This window comes from Macadamia integrifolia, chromosome 7 (genome assembly GCF_013358625.1).
Source record: "Macadamia integrifolia cultivar HAES 741 chromosome 7, SCU_Mint_v3, whole genome shotgun sequence".
NCBI classification, from domain to species: Eukaryota; Viridiplantae; Streptophyta; class Magnoliopsida; order Proteales; family Proteaceae; genus Macadamia; species Macadamia integrifolia.
Window position 1 is genome coordinate 5218805 of NC_056563.1, and position 17380 is coordinate 5236184.

At 39.1% G+C, this 17380-nt stretch overlaps 2 protein-coding genes, 1 non-coding gene and 1 pseudogene across 3 annotated transcripts in view; 2 read left to right on the forward strand and 2 right to left on the reverse strand.

The window, feature by feature from the left end:
* The window catches only part of LOC122083760 (eukaryotic translation initiation factor), a 9852-nt gene extending 6803 nt beyond the window's left edge, over nt 1-3049 (reverse strand). The window contains exon 1 of the mRNA XM_042651651.1: nt 2567-3049. Coding sequence (XP_042507585.1) covers nt 2567-2764 — 198 coding nt within the window. The 5' untranslated portion in view covers nt 2765-3049. The remainder of the gene's footprint in view (nt 1-2566) is intronic.
* Nucleotides 1650-1754, reverse strand: LOC122085288. The gene has a single exon (XR_006142068.1). It is a non-coding gene; the product is annotated as a small nucleolar RNA snoR103 (small nucleolar RNA).
* Nucleotides 3050-5239: 2190 nt separating the features above from the next.
* LOC122084220 lies at nt 5240-6029 on the forward strand (annotated as a pseudogene).
* A 4975-nt stretch (nt 6030-11004) lies between these two features.
* Nucleotides 11005-13626, forward strand: LOC122083546 (heat shock 70 kDa protein-like). The gene has a single exon (XM_042651390.1). The coding sequence runs from the start codon at nt 11418-11420 to the stop codon at nt 13395-13397; it is 1980 nt and encodes a 659-aa protein (XP_042507324.1). The 5' UTR covers nt 11005-11417; the 3' UTR covers nt 13398-13626.
* The last annotated feature ends 3754 nt before the right edge of the window (nt 13627-17380 follow it).

Sequence of the window (17380 nt, forward strand, 5' to 3'; positions counted from 1 at the left end):
TTTTTTCTTTTTTTTTTTTTTTTTTTTTTTTTTCTGGTTGGGAGAGAGGGACAATTAGATATTGGTCCAAGCCATTCCCACAGTAATGAATAATCAGTAGAAAACATATATGGAGTATATTTTACTCATTAATACCCCTTTTGCACAAAGTTAAATCCACTTTTATATTTTTGAAATAAAGTTGAATCAGATCCGGGATTCCAAAAGCCAGCTCAGATAGCTTATGGGCCTACTTAAACAATTAAGAATCAAGCAAAAGAAGTGATGGAAATTTTGTGGGTAACAGTGAAGTTGTACAGAAAGGGTAAACTTGGAAGCAAAATAAAATAAAGTACATGAAAGATTAGGGGCTAAGGAATGGGTAACATGGGAAAGTCAGGATATAGAGTATTAATTAAAACCAAAAGAAGGGGAACTACTGAGAAAAGGGGTGAGGGAGACGGCTCATCTTCTACCTCGCAGTAGGAAACCAGTGGCGATAAGAGTTGGGGATCGAAGGAAATCTCAATAACACAAGTCCAATTGACTTGGGGTTATCGAATCTGATGCATGACCATGGAGCCTCTTGAAACCCAGGTATTGAATCCCCTAAACCACAAGCGAAGAGTGATTTCTAAATCTGAACCTGTACCTGGCAGAACAACGGAGATGTAGGTCTGATGTGCAATGGAATCTAAACCCTTTAAGCCACTGGTTTGGAGGTTCAATCCTCCAGAGTAGGGTAGTGCATGCCCCAAGTTTCAGACCCAAATCAGTGGAGAATCTCCAATCGATGGGCTCCTTCCATGGTTATGTTTTACCATCAATGGTAGGGAAGTGATAACCTGCTGATATTAAGAGAGGAAGAAGAAGAACCAAAGAAAAGGTAGTCTCTCCAGGATGAGGTAGAGAGAGACGGGGGGAGATCAGAGGAGGACAGAGACGAGAAGATGATCACATGACCTGAGTCATAACCTTCTGGTAACGTAAACCATTAAAAAATTTCATTCCAAATATAAGTATCATTTTATTACAATCAGTATTTAAAGAAGATAATAAAAACTCCTACACTAAATCTGAAACAGTCCTACATCGAAAATTGGAATTAAGACTGAAAAGAAACCCTAAAACTAAAACAGGGAAATGACTACCACCAGGTAGTCCATTCAAAACAAAAGATTACAAGTAAAATCCCAATAACAAATCTAAATAACTAACTAATTATGATATCCTACTTAACCCAAAAATCAATTGGACCCGGTTCATCTCCATCTAGGCTACTCAACGGGTTTGGGCTGGTCCAAGGAATTTTCCCTGCATCAAAAGCTACATAGTACCAAAGAATAAAGAACAAATGATATAAAGCAGGATCTTTTCTCATATAAATAGCAATTATTATTTCTGACACATAAATGAGATGATCAGAGCGAAGGAGTAAATTCTTAGAGAGGAAAAGGAGAATGTTACCCAAACGGAAGATGCATCAGTACAGCACGTGTCAATTAACTTTAACATCTATCGTAAAAACAAACCTCAAAAAGCTGAGTATACAGTGAAATGAATCAATTAAGCACCATTAAAATCCAATCACTAATTGGATTGTATATTGACAAAAACTTTATACAAGTATGATGGATATCGCAACCATCTTGTTTGTCACCCTGTGAAGCTCATATATGTAGGTCCTTTATGGGCATCCCAATACTCAATGCAGGCCCACCTAAAGCCTACCAATTACTGTATGTCCATATTTACAGCAGGTACACATCTTAAGTGCCTCACCAAGAATTAGGACACATATCATCAGCAAAGAACTCTTGCAATTTTATCATTTTCTGAATCTCCGAATTTCTAACCGGTAGTAATTTTATTTTTGTATGTTTTCACTCCTCCAAAACTTTAGCCCATAAAATTTAAAAAACACAAAAAATCTCTCTCATTCGACCGTAGGTTTTCTATTTCTTTTAGTAACGAATTCTAAGAAAATAAATAAGTGCGGCTTTTAGCCCATGCTGAAATCCAATTATCACACGAACTGAGAAAAGAAAAAAAAAAATAAGCGCGGCTTTTAAATATCACATGTTCCGGTAAGTAAACAGCACATTGATCTTTAGAAGTATGAACATATTACCAATCATCCCAGTAAAGAAGTCTGGAAAACAAATATGTAGATAAATTTATGCATTAACCAAAAGAGAAACATTTGTTTATCGAATTTTCTAAATAAAGCATTTGATATCATAGATAATCCACACTAGCAACGAATGAAAAGATAGTTATCCAGTAATCTCATTCAAGACAGGAGGAAAAAAATTAAATTCCGACGATACCAGCACAACTGAAATCCGATAATATAATCATCTGGAATACAAATAAACTCAAATTAATCAGAAAATATCTCACAAACCATGAAAAAATAAAGCACAACCAGAAACAAGAAAAAAGCTCAATTCTTAAATAACCCTAGATGAAACGGAAACAAAATATGTATCCTCAGTGAAATAAGAACAACCAGATACAACCCAGAAAATAAATAAAAGGAAGAAACCCTAGATCCTTCTAGAATATAGGGTTTTGAAGGGGGGACCTTAAGAGAATAAGTGACATGAGGACGGAGGAGCAGTTGATCGGAGGACGATGAGGATGAGATCGAAGATGAACCACCAGCACCACCAGTACCAGAACTATTGCCGAAAGCAGAGTCGAAGCGAGGGGCAAGAAATCTGCTTCCTCGGTTGGCTCCACCACCAGGCCTTAAGCTCAACACCGTCTGATCTGCCTGCATAACTCGGTCTTTCTCTCTCAATTGTAGACAATCGCCGCCGACCAATCAATCACAAACAAAAAAAAACGATAAGAAACAATCGACCAACCTAAACGAGCCGATCGGGAGATTAAAGACGAAGAAGAGTTTCTATTATTCGAAGGATAAAGAAACGAACGAAGAAAGGAAGAAGCGTTTCGCAGAGAGAGCGAGAGCTTCTCTCCGTATCTATCTATATCTCTATCCCTATCCCTCTACCTCTCTTCGCTGCTGCAAAGAGGAAAGAAAGTGGAGAGAGATGAGGACAAGAGAAAAACCCCCTTTTATGTATAAATTCCGTCTTTGATTGAGTGTGTACAGAGAATTTACTACTCATTCTTTATTTCTCTTTCTAATTTTCGTAATACGCTTCTGATTTCCAATACGACACCAACAACCTTTAAAATTACGTCATTGTCCTAACTTACTAACTTGAAACTCCCCTCTTGAGTTTGTTACCAAAAAACAAAAAAACGCCCCACTTTAATATTTCTAATAGTCTACATTTACTATTTTACCCTTCGATTGTGAATATTAGTTATCAAAAAAAAAAAAAAAATTTCTCTTTTACTAAGATATTTCCCATTATATTAGGGTTTTACTGCTTCTACATGCCAAAAAATGTGATAATGAATGAATCATACTTTGTTTCTCTCTTGTATAGATCATATTGTTTCTTTTTTTTTTAGAGATAATGTTATCTCGTAGTGTGGCATGTGTCAATGCAGGTCTAATGGGAACATGCATCCAAACATCTAACAGGAGAAAGTCATTTCACCACTCCTATGTTTGGGCGTAGAAGCACACAACTAGGTAGCCTTTTTTGTCTTCTTTTTTCTAATACATCCAAAATAGTAATCGCGGGTTTATGGGGGGTCTCGTGTGCACTTTTTCTAGAGTTAATTAAGATACACTTGGTGGTGTTGTCATGCATCAAGCCTCCTAGCCACGTGTAGTTTTAGATGTTTTAACGACATTCAAAAATAAAATAATTACGTATGATTTTTTTTGCTAACGTAACAATTACATATGATGTCAAAAGCATTTATTTGTAAAAAAAATGTGATACAACACATGTAGATTGATAAGATAGTTAGGTTAATTGCTCTATACATCTGTTATGGAGACATGTTCATTGGTCTGATATTTAGATTATGTGTTTGTATTTACAATCCAAAAGTATACGAATTTTTTGGAATTTGAAAATTCAAAATATGTGTTGGTCGATTATAGAGAAACTAAGATTTAATTGTATCTATAAGTATTCTAAATTAGGGTTTATTATGTGTTAATATGTCAATAGGGTTATCCAAATTACATTCTACCACTTTTAGATTTTATATAAAAATCTATGTTAATCTATAAATTCGTGGAGTACAGAATCCACAAAATTATAATCAATAAAATATATGATTGTACATTAATATCTAAGTTAAGTCAAGCTCCCCTAGTTCAAAATAAGAGGTAGTAGGACAAGGGATAAGTTGAGCATTGTCATGATAATAGACATTCTCAATATATGGAGTGATTCTACACCATTATTTGTTTAGTTGGTCAGTATTTTGCCATTATAGTGTAGACTCTTACCAGACCATCAATTTGATTTTTGTTTCTTCTATTTTTTTAGGTAGACCCTAAGGAGAGTTGAACTTATGACCTCCTAATTGTAAATTATTAGTTATTTCCCTTCACCCATGCACTATCCTACAACCATTGAGAGGGAAATCTTCCTCCCTCATTGGGAAGGAAAAAATCCATAGCCAAAAGGAATACTATAGATGTACAGGGATATTGCAGTCTTTTCACATTATTAATATCTCAATCATATCGAGATCTTATGAAGGGTACAATTGTACTTTTGGTCACAGAAATACATATATTTCAGTATCGAAATCATCCTTTTTATCTTCACAGCAAATCTCCAATTAAGATCCCAATAATTATAACGTTGTCAATTGGAAGTCTCGTTTTGCCCATTCTCCCACCGGGTACCGTCACTGGACCCCACCATCTAACTTTCCGCTGGCGTTACAGTAGGCCACAGACGAATTGACGATACTGATGTGTAAGACGTACGCGTGTCAGTCACTTTAGGTTCTTAACTTATGAACGCTCGAAGTACTTCCACTATTAGGAAGTGAGATTTGCATGTGGCTGCCACGTGGCTTTGCGTTACCTTTGTTTTTTTGAGTAAAGGCTTTGGGTCACTCTCTCGAGTGCTATTTTGCGCTGGTTTTTGAAAAGTTTCACACGTGTGGTATTCTTGCCCCTTCCTTACTTTAGGGTTTCTTAGGTTTGTTGGGTGGTAGTCAATGAAAAGGATTTTGGGAAATTTACATGATTATCCATTTTTGAGTTTTCTTTTACAAAAATAATCAACTTGTGTTTCAGTTAATAATAATATATAAAATCAGGTTTGGTTTGGCAAAACTACTCAAAACAGTATTTTCCTTAGTCATGATAATTTTTTTTACCATTTTACCCCCACTTCTTGCACCCTACCTTCTCCGATTGCCATCAACCGTAGACTATGAAGAAGAAGCCAGAGTCTCCTCTGTGAACAGGACGATATCGAGCATAAGCGGAAACCGAAGTGATAGGGATACAAAGGGAGAAGAGCTTGAGATTGAAAGAGCTTGTTCGCGTCTTTTAACATTTATTATATTTGGTATTAACATAAGCAAAAGCTGGCGTTGGCAAAGCAACTAAACCTTCGACCTCAACAGGTGGAAGTTTGGTTTCAGAACAGGTGAGCAAGTTGAGATATGTCTCTGCGATCATGAGTTCAGCTCAACATGTTCTTCTCTCTAGGAAAAAGAATAAGGTTTCAAAGCTGCTCTTAACCTATTTATGTAAATTACTAGACAAAGTTGAAGTAGATCGAGGTGGACTGTGAGTTCCTGAAGAGATGCTGTGAGAACTTAACATAGGAGAACAGGAGATTACAGAAGGAGGTTCAGGAACTAAGATCACATAAACTATCCCCGTTGTCCTACATGCACATGACCCCATCTAATAGACTACTACCCTCACAATGTGCCCCTCATGAGAACTCGTCGCCGTTTCATTGACATCCTTTGCATCTGTCGCCGTCGCTGCCGCGGGAGCAACCGCACTACCAACGCCACTCACAGCTATGCGATTGCTTAGCTCCACCATCCCCATCAACCCACAAGCTTCATCTCCGATGCCCCGCTCCTCAATCGTAATTAGTTTCCAAGGTGAAGGTCATTTTGATCATTTATGATTCAATCCTCAGGTCAGGTGGGTTAGGAGTTAGGGATATTGTAAGAAAGAGGAGGAAGCAGTTTTATTCGCGCACTCGTTCTCACTACAAAATGAAAATTTTGTAAACCTCGCCCTCCCTTGCCCCTACTCTCTCTCTCCATCCTCCATCCCTCCCTTGGTGCCTTCCTCCATCGACACCCCTCACTCGGTCCATGTTGTCCTTTCTGCATCTATTTTTCTCCCGCGGCTGTTGCAAGGTGAGAAAGAGAGAGAGGTGGGAGGTCCACGCAGGAGAAGAAAAGGAAGTGGTTCAGCATGTTCCTAGAGCAACTCTTGCCATAAAGAAAGAAAGAAAAAAAAAAAAGCTATCGAAAACCTCCACAAAACCGTTCTGTAGGTTCCAAATGCTAGAATAATGAACTGCAAACCCTCCCCCTTTAAATCCTTGACCCTTCATGATCGCGGCTACTGGCCTAGGATGGCTGCCAATGCTGCGTGTGACCGTGGCCTTGGTGATCATAGTGGATATGGTGATCGAAGTGAACAGTACATTGTGATAGGAAAGGTGGGGTGCAGAGGTCAAGGGTAAAATAGTAAGAAAATAATTATAATTGAGGGAGAATCACTGTTCTAGGTAGTTTTGTAAACCCAAACCTAAGTTTGTAGATTTTTGTTATCTGATACATAGGTTGGGTAATTTTGTAAAGTGAAATTCAAAAATGGGTAGTCGTGAAATTTTCCCAAGGTTTTTTTACCTTCTTAGTCTACACTGTTAACAAGCTAATATCTGCAGTTTCTACACATGTGGTAACTTCTTCTGTCACACTGCTCACGCAACATTGAACCTTTAGTTTTTTTTTTTTTTTTTTTTTTTTGAGAGAGAGAGAGAGAAATCTTCAGGTAAAAGGCCAAAACTCCCCTCTCCACACAGAGGGGTTTCAATGACGACTTTGATTCAGCAGGTACCCATTGTTTTAGTCACAGTATTGAGTAGGTGTGTCAACTGGTCCAGTTAGGTTGGTTTCGATCAGGTCTAGTTGGGTTTGATCACTTGCAAACCCTGTACTATGAATGCTTGTTTAGGTAAATGGGCATAGTTTAGGGGCACATGGTATATTTTATAATCAGGCCGATTAGTGTTGGACTATAATTAGGTTGCCATAAATGGGCCTTAATCGGGCTACAAAATTGTTTAAGTCTAAATGGGCCTGCCATAAAAATTACTCTCTTTAATCACTAGGCAAGCAATAAAAAATGGTATAGAGAGAGAGAGAGAGAGAGAGAGAGAGAAACAATAATAATGCATGAGAAATCCAGGCCTCGTCTCTACAATCCCATTATATTTTGCTTCCCTTTCCTTTCTCCTCTCCCCCTCACCCCAATATTTAGGCATTATCAGTGAACATTATTATTCTAAGAGGTCATATCAAGGTGTTAGTTATTCTTACTTTACAACACTATACCACTTAAAATAATTACCCTCAATTGATCATTAGTGCACGCTTATTGATCGATTATATTATAAAAAATAAAAAAAAATTCATAGATCCAGTTATGCTTCACTAGGCTTAGAAACACACAGGTCATCGTTGGCCAATATCATCCCCACAGCCCCAGTCAAGAGCGCCAGCTCACCCTTGTCCACCCTTGCAGTGATACCCCGTATGCACACCAATATCATCCCCTTCACCTTTTACTCTTCAATCTTATTAGTGGCATAAAGGGGTTGGGCTAGGTCAGGCTTAAAGAAGTCGATTTATATCGGGCTTATAAATGTGTCGAGCAGATTGGGCGCCAGTCTGGCTAGGTGGTTGCGCCGTATACTACTTGTTTATAAACATGTTGGGCTTGACATGTTTATTAACTGGGCCGGTCCAGGTCTAGCCATAAACATGTCGGGCTCTATCGGGCCTATCAATGCAGGCTTGGAATCGACACCTCTAGTATTGGGTATTGGCCATCTCAAAAATTGATAAAGTATTAGCATGAATCGGTATTGAACATAAATACCCTTGATTTTCTTAAAAGTCTTTCTTTTTTTTTTTTCCTTATACCCCTAGTCGATATCAAAATGGTGAAAGTGTGAAACTTAAGGAGAGAGATACCACAAAGCGATTGTTCTAGGCCCCTTTTGGAATCATTTTCCTTTTTATTTTTGTTCATAAAAATGATTTTGATTGGATTTGGTATAATTTATGGAGCTTCTTCCTATTTAATAAATATTAATAAAACACAAAAATCAAAAAGAGGTCAAGAGTCATTTATGTGTTTTGGTCAATAATGATTTTCGTTCATTTTTACATTGAATTGAATTAGGCACGTGCTTGTAAGTCCTAATATGGAGGGGTAAAGTAGTCATTTATTTTGTAATTAGAAATCCAAGCCCCTCGCTCCCTCTTCATCTTCTTGATATTTTTTTCCCCAAATCCAAGCCATATTCCCAACCTTCAACGTCTGCTGATAAGACCTAACCAAACCTTAGCTCACCTCTCCTGTACATTCCACTTGATCTGTCCCTTATTTCTCTGCAACCGGAGGAACCATAGCAGAAGTCATGGCTGAGAGACATGGATTTTTCGAATAGAGGGTCATCGGCACTGCTGCTCCTGGTTCTGGCAATCAGCCACATATTCCCCATTTAGGTTCAAAAGGAAGCACAACATCAGCCTTCTATTAGGGCCTTCCATCACCTCCTTCGGAATTTTTATCCTGATATGTTTTCAATTGATTTGTAATCAAATCATATTTCATATTTGCTTCAGAGGGGGAAGAAAAAGGTGAGAAAGGAGAGGGAAGATGAAGCAACGAGAAGTGCTTCATAGAAGGTAGAGAAAGAGGGTTATAAAGAAAATGGATGAATGGGACATCTCTTTACCCATTTCTTCAAAAAACATTTTCGTACATAAGGATTCCAAACCTATTTCTTACAAAAACCAAGATGAAAAATAATTTTCATTAATGATTTTTGTTAAATACGCAAAAATAAGAAAAGAAAAATGATACCAAAGAGGACCTTAGATATTTGGGGTCAATCATAAAGAAGGAAGGTGAAACAATGGTTCAACACTCTACTTGGAGTGGGCGAGCTCCAATTGGTTGCATCAACAAACCCCATCCAATATCAGTTGGTATTGGGATCCTCTTCAACACCAACGACACATCCAAGGGCTGGGAAGGCTTGGACACATCCCCAGGTAGGGGTGTCAATTGGTCGGGCCATGTCGATCTGGGTCGGGCCTACCTGAGCCTAGCAGGCCTATATCCTTGGACTGTGACCTACCTATTTAAGGAATGATTTGATCTCGGTTGATCTTGTGTTGGGCTCGATTGAGTTCCAGACTTTAATCAGGCTTCTCCTTATTGGGCTAATAGGGCTATAATTGGACCTTAAACAGGGTAATTTACCAATAAAGCCTTAAACGATCTTTACTTTTCTTAGACTTTAGATACTTTAATCTATTTTGTTAAATCATCAATGATTTTGAAAATGTATTATACTTAATTACATTCAAGAAAATTGATAAAAATATCAATATATATATCATATTCTATCCCATAAAAATCAAAATATACATATAAACGGTCGAGTCAGGCTTACAATCGACACATTTAATAATCAGTGCATGCCGGGCCCGATCGGTCCAACCGGTGTGGGCTTCAAATTGACACCTCTATCCCTAGGTGTTGGCAGGTGTTGAGATGTGTGACCAACCCTTCTCAACCCTTGGATGGTCATTGGGGAGGGGCATTGGAGGGTGCAATCGTTGGAGAAGAGCTTGATCCTATAAGTTGAGCATACATTTTAACGGATTAGGATCCTCTCCTGAGCGTTGATCACCCAAGTCAGTGCCCATAACTAGGGGTGTCAATTAGTGGCCCGACCCGACTAAACCGACCGGGACCGACCGTTTATAGACCGGCCCGGCCCGGACCATTTATTAAACGTGTCGGGCTTGAGCCCGGCCCGTTTATAAATGGTCGGTCTCGGTTTTGCTACTTGGACCGTCGGGCGCCCGATCGAGACCGACCGAATAACGCCCGACCGAGACCGGCCTATTGTGCACGGACTTAGCCCGACCCTTTAATAATTGTAAAATACCTATTTTACCCCCCAAATTAAAGAATAAAAACTAAAAAGTAAAGATATGTTCACATTTTAAATAATGGTTATATTTGGTATCATTTATTGATTTATTGTCATTTTTTTGGGCTTGCATGAGTGGGCCGGAATATAATAGCACATTTTAAAGAGGGCCCGTTTAAAAACCGGTTAAAGCCCGTTTAACATTAAACATGTTCGTAGCCCGGTTAAGGCCCGACTAAAGCCCGATTAAGGTAGCCCGATTATAGCCCGAGACCGACCGACCGAATATAAAGTGTACCATGCCCTCAATAACTAAGCCCGATTAGTTAAATGGGCGGACACGGTGTAGCCTTTGAAAGTCTTCAAGCCCGATTAAGCCCAACCGAAACCGAACCGGCCCGACCGGTTGACACCCCTACCCATAACTACCACTGGCGATTGACACTTGTCCGGGCATAGATCCAACAACTATACATTTACCGTCCAGAACAGAGGTGCCATGCCCAGAACTGTTAGATCAATGCCTAAACATATGTCGATCGCCTAGGTAGCTATAAGCTGACCAGGGCTATGGAGAAGAAACGGATCCCGTTCTAAGACCTTAATGCCCTCCCAATCTAGTGGTTTCCTTGTTTTTTGGGTGGCGGCGGCGGGGGGAAGAGGGGGGGGTGGGTTTGTTTGGTTTAGAAATTTGGTTTCCATCTTAGTGGCACAAGTTAGAAAGATGATCCTGGTAGATGATAAAAAGAGCCAGCCTTTCTTTATCTTCTTATTTATTTTGGTTGAATTTTATTTTCTTATTCTTGCTAGATAGATAGTAAACTGTAGGAGATCATCTGGTGTTTCTCGATCGGGACCATCCAAAAGATTGACTCGTCTTGTTATCATTAAGATCGATGCAATCTATGCCCCAAGAGGTGGCGGCTAATCTATGATCATTCGTAACCGTGTGGAGTGGGACCCTACCATGCAGCCAATTACAGCCCTTCAAGTTCTAGAATAGTAACAAGAATATGCAGAACTTGAGAGATATTCTGGTCCGTTAGATGGAAGAATCGTGAAATCTCTAGTGGATCCTCCGTTCGTCTCGAAATTTTCTTTCTTGCCGCCTTCTGATTCCGCCCTTTTACTCTAGTCTAGAAATCTCTCAAACATTCTAACGAACTCCACGAAACCTTTAAATTTCTCACCTCATCAGCAATCCCAATTCGATTCAGTGCGAGCAGCAAGTCTTTCCGTAAATTCTTCTTGCAACTTTGATTTTCTTTCTTAATTTTCTTTCAATTCTCTGTTCTTTATTGATTTCGAGTTCAAGTTTCGTTAATGGCTGCCAAGACTGAAGGAAAGGCCATTGGCATCGACTTGGGTACCACCTACAGCTGCGTGGGAGTATGGCAGAACGATCGTGTCGAGATAATCGCCAATGATCAAGGTAACCGGACAACCCCCTCTTATGTTGCTTTCACCGATACAGAACGGTTGATTGGTGATGCAGCAAAGAACCAAGTTGCCATGAATCCGTCCAACACTGTATTCGATGCGAAGCGGCTTATTGGGCGGCGATTCTCTGACCCTTCCGTGCAGAGCGACATGAAGCTCTGGCCTTTCAAGGTCATCCCCGGCCCTGGCGATAAGCCCATGATTGAGGTGACTTACAAGGGTGAGAAGAAGCAATTCGCAGCAGAGGAGATCTCGTCCATGGTGCTGACCAAGATGAGGGAGATTGCAGAGGCGTTCTTGGGTCAGACGGTGAAGAACGCTGTCATTACTGTCCCGGCTTACTTCAATGATTCACAGAGGCAAGCCACCAAGGATGCTGGAGCGATTGCAGGGCTTAATGTGCTGCGTATTATCAATGAACCCACTGCAGCTGCAATTGCTTATGGTTTGGACAAGAAAGCTTCGAGGTCTGGCGAGCAGAACATCCTCATCTTCGATCTTGGTGGTGGTACTTTCGATGTCTCTCTGTTGACGATCGAAGAAGGTATCTTCGAGGTGAAAGCCACTGCCGGAGATACCCATCTCGGTGGTGAGGATTTTGACAACCGCCTCGTCAACCACTTTGTTGCAGAGTTCAGGCGGAAACACAAGAAGGAGATCAGTGGCAATGCCAGAGCTCTGAGGCGGTTGAGGACTGCCTGTGAAAGGGCCAAGCGAACTCTGTCTTCCACAACTCAGACGACGATCGAAATTGATTCTCTCTACGAAGGTATCGACTTCTACGCCACCATCACCAGAGCCCGGTTCGAGGAATTGAACATGGATTTGTTCAGAAAATGCATGGAACCAGTCGAGAAGTGCCTCCGAGACTCCAAGATGGACAAGAGCCAGGTCCATGAAGTGGTTCTTGTTGGTGGGTCTACCAGGATCCCAAAGGTACAGCAGCTTTTGCAAGATTTCTTCAATGGGAAGGAGCTCTGTAAGAGCATCAACCCAGATGAAGCTGTCGCTTACGGTGCTGCCGTTCAGGCTGCAATTTTGAGCGGTGAAGGCAATGAGAAGGTCCAAGATCTGCTGCTCCTCGATGTCACTCCTCTGAGTCTGGGTATCGAGACTGCCGGTGGTGTCATGACCGTTTTGATTCCTCGTAACACAACGATTCCGGCGAAGAAAGAGCAGATCTTTTCAACCTACTCGGATAATCAACCTGGAGTGTTGATTCAGGTCTATGAAGGAGAGCGAGCCCGAACCAAAGATAACAATCTTCTGGGCAAATTCGAGCTCACAGGCATTCCTCCAGCACCAAGAGGTGTTCCACAGATCAATGTCTGCTTCGACATTGACGCGAACGGAATCCTGAACGTGTCAGCAGAGGACAAGACCGCAGGAGTGAAGAACAAGATCACAATCACCAACGACAAGGGTAGGCTGAGCAAGGAAGAGATCGAGAAGATGGTGAAGGACGCAGAGAGGTACAAGTCAGAGGATGAGGAAGTGAAGAGGAAGGTGGATGCTAAGAACTCGCTCGAGAATTACGCTTATAACATGAGGAATACCATTAAGGACGAGAAGATTAGTGGGAAATTGGATCGTGCGGACAAGCAGAAGATTGAGAAGGCAATCAATGAGGCGATTGAATGGTTGGATGGGAACCAATTGGCTGAAGTGGAGGAGTTAGAGGACAAATTGAAGGAATTGGAGGGTCTCTGCAATCCAATTATTGCAAAAATGTACCAGGAAGGTGTTGGTGGCATGCCTGAAGGAATGGGTGGTGGTGCTGGCATGCCTGGAGGTGGCTATGGAGGGAGCAGCCAAGGTGGGTCTGGTAGCAGTTCTGGGCCTAAGATTGAAGAGGTTGATTGAAGAAAAGTCATTTTTTTTTTTGTAAGGCTAAGGGGAGAAGATGCTCTGTTCTGAAATTTAGTTCTTTGGCTTATAGTTGGGCTTCCTGGGTTTGGGAAGATTGTTTTTGTAATCTGAGAGTTCTGTGTTGTGTTTTTTGGCTCTCTTAAGCAGTTGGGCTTTGTTCATTGTGAATAATCCCTGTAACGTGACAATGAAATCAAAGCAATACTTAGATGTAATTTAGCTTCATTGTTGTTATAAATGAATGTGAAGTGTAGAACTCATTTACTCTAATTGCCCTACAATTGGTGATGACTTTGCATTACAATCTGGGTTGGAAAGATTGAGCTTGGTTGGTTCTTGGGTGTAGCATTATTGGCTCCAAGATGGTGGCCACTAAACTCCGTCTGAAATCCAACTGAAGAAGCCTTTTGCAAGATTAGAAATTAGTAGATTTTCTTAATTCAACTGAAGAACCCTTGTGAAAGATTAGAAATTAGTACATATGCTATAATCCATTCCCCCCAAAAAGGAGTGGGGTGGGATAAGAGATCGAATAAACTAATGACAAAATAAAATAGAAATACAGCCAAATAAAAAAAAAAAGATTTAGCAAAGATTTAGATCATCTTGAATTCTTAATTGTGCATTTCTCTCTGTTTTCATAATCCAACTGTTGTAGAAGTTTTAGGTATTTGAGGGGTTAAAATGGATTTGAATTCCAATAAACTTCTATAACCAATGGATTTTGAAAATATACCACAGATAGAATTGGATAAGAATTGTAGGATAAAGAATTAGAGAGAATCAGCATCGGATATGATTGATTGTTTGGAATTAGATATGGATATATGGCCTAGGGAATTATTTATATTACTTTTAGATATCAAATCTATGATGAAAATGTTAGCTAACGTATGTATCATAAAATATAATAGGGGAAGTATTTTTGTGCCTCATAATCTACAAATACAGGCCAAAAGTTTAGAAAAATTGGATATCTCTATATAAACTAACAATGCTCTGGGTTTTATCAATGCTTAGTTGGCTTTTCTGTTTCTTCATCAAAAATAGTTGGGATCCATTTATAGATGTGAATTTAAAGTTTTCTTAATTTTGAAATTTCAGCATTTACAGTCTATCAAAGCAATGACCATCATCCATGAAAATGGCCCCACTATGGGTTACTTGGTGAGGTAGCTTGAGGGGATCTGGTTCTTTGTTGATAAGTATCCAATTCAACCAATCAGTTTATCTTCCTCTCAACTTAATTTCAATGGTTTCCTATATGCATATAACTTTGCAACTGTTTAATCAAATTTTGATCTGCACAGTCTCCTTCAAAAAAATCATGAAGAGCATTATTGAATAGCATATGTTCCATTTTCAAGAAAGGAATAAATATATAAAATTGGAAATGGATTTGGTGGATGGCAACCACAAGCAGAAATGGTGGGTGTGACGTGATAGTGAAATTTGATCAACAGTTCAACCTAAGGTCTCTTGGTTACATTTTTTAGTTTTTCATCAATCCAAGATTACAAAGAAAACAAATGGAACGAGAGACATATACGATAGATAAATGATTGAATTTGAGGCTTAAATTCAATATGTGACCTATTTGAGCATTACATGCTTGCTTCATGCCCAGCGCATGTACACCCTCAGATGATGTCCTCTTACGTCCTTCCACTGAAAATGGATATCCATCAAGGGACCTACCAACAAATATCTCACAGTATCCCAAATTCCAAACGAGCTCCATCTTGCCAATTCCAGCCATCCGTGATCCAGTTGTTCCCAATTTGGTAAACTATGGGCCCACAGCCCACTTAGGTTATTGAATCCAGAGGACAAAATCTTCATCCTGCCATTATATATAAAGCAACACGTGGCAGCCAAAATCGTAAGACTCTCGGAGAGTTGGAAATTCCCATACTCAAGGCGTTACAAAACTTTCGTCTACCTTGGGATCCTGCTTTTCCCGTGATTTTGCATCTGGGGAAGAAACCTCTTCCATTGCCTGTTCGTTTCCCTTTTCTACTGATCTCTGGAAACTCTCGGAAACATCCACTCTAGAAAAAAGCTTTCTTCAAAGTCATCTATAAAATCTCAAGTCACAATCCCGGTGGAACCCATCTCGGGAAATCAATCACAATTCAGATTCAGACATCCAGTTTCAAGCTCTCAGTTAATTTCTTCTCTTATTTTCTTGCTCTTGATTGAAAGATATTTAATTTTTTGACATAATCATTTACTTGATCTTATTTTTTTCTCATGAATTTCGAAAGATTTGATTTTTTTGCCGATATAAAACTACCTCCAAGTGATATATTTCTTATGATTTCACCTTAATTCTAGTTTAATGTACATAATCCAAAAATTAAACTAGGAAATAATGCATTTGTTGAAAATGATTTCCCAACTCTAATTGAATATGTATCACTCCTGCTCTATATACACATAAATATTCACATTTGTGTTTGGAAGTCACTATTCACATAAACACATATGTGATAACTATATAAATAGAATACCGATTTTCTTTTTAATTGCGAGTAAATTAAAATAAAAAATCTTAGGGCAGACAATTATCTAAATCCATTAGTTGAAATCCCATATTGAAATCTATGGATCCTTTTTGCCGACAAGCATCCTTCTTATACTTGAGGAGTTATCTTACCCACCTAATAATCTAAACCGAACTATGGTTCCTGAACCATCCTCTCTTGATCACGAATCCACCAAATTTGGAAACTGAGCTACCATGCATAGATTTTAGAACTAATATTGGACCACCATATCAACTGATCCAAAAAAGTATCAAATGTCCTCAATATGACTAACACTAGATCTACAATTATTGTTAATCTATTCTTTTCTTCTATGAAAAAGAAAAATTTTGAGGGCAAAATAGTTAAAAAAAAGAAGAGTTGAAAAGTGGTGTAAGAATCGGTAGATCCATATTAATGCCATGAACTAAATTTCATGATATAAATTATTGAGGACCTGTACGATGTGGATACGCGAAAAGAACCCACCTGAACCCAAGCCATTGGGGTCATAAGTTTCACAATATGTCTGTGCAGCAAGAACTCATTTTTAGTTTTTTTTTAATTGAAACTCAAGACATGCCTGTTAGATTAGGTTTCAATATTTTCCAATTGAGAGTTTTTTGCTTTTTCATTTTGAGTATATTTGGTAGCTAAGAAAAAAAAATAATACAAAAGGCATACAACAACAATAATTCAACATTTTCCCAAATAAATGGTGTCAACTACACAAATCCTTCAAATTAATTGTACATATGGTGAATCGAATCTAAGTATGTCCCATAATCTCTAATCTCTAATTTACTAACAATTTAAATAATCCACAGATGGGTCAAACAACTCTATTTAAAATCATACTGGAATCTAGACTTAACATTTATAAGTCTTCCCTTATTAACTCATCTATGATCATGTTAAACCTACCCTTAGCTCTTCAAGTTCCTTAGCGCTAGTTCCTTTTCATTTGATCTAATCAATCCTCGCACTGATTTTTTTTTGTCTTATCTCTTCCCTTAATTTTTTTTTTTCTTGATTACCAAACATGGCTTTATGGTACAAGGGAAAGTGGCCTAATGACCACCATTGGTTGCATTGTTATCTATAAAGAACTTAAATTGGGTAATTGGGGTTCCTATTGTCTCCAACAATTATTCCTATTTTGAACTGAGAATGGATAAAAACTTGCCTTCCAAAATGGACTTCGTTCTTGGACCATTCCTGAATTGAATTGAATTGCATTTCATTTGAGAGCAGGAATGCAAAACAAACAACCATTTTGACATCTCAGAATGTGTTCTCTATGCGGAACCCATTCCAAGAATGCAAACAAAAAACAGCCAAAATCTGCAACCTTATTAATCCTTTACTCTGTTCACAAAAGCAAAATAGACAAGCATTACTACCAGCTGATTACATCATTTGCCATTCATAAACCCCACCCCACCCCCC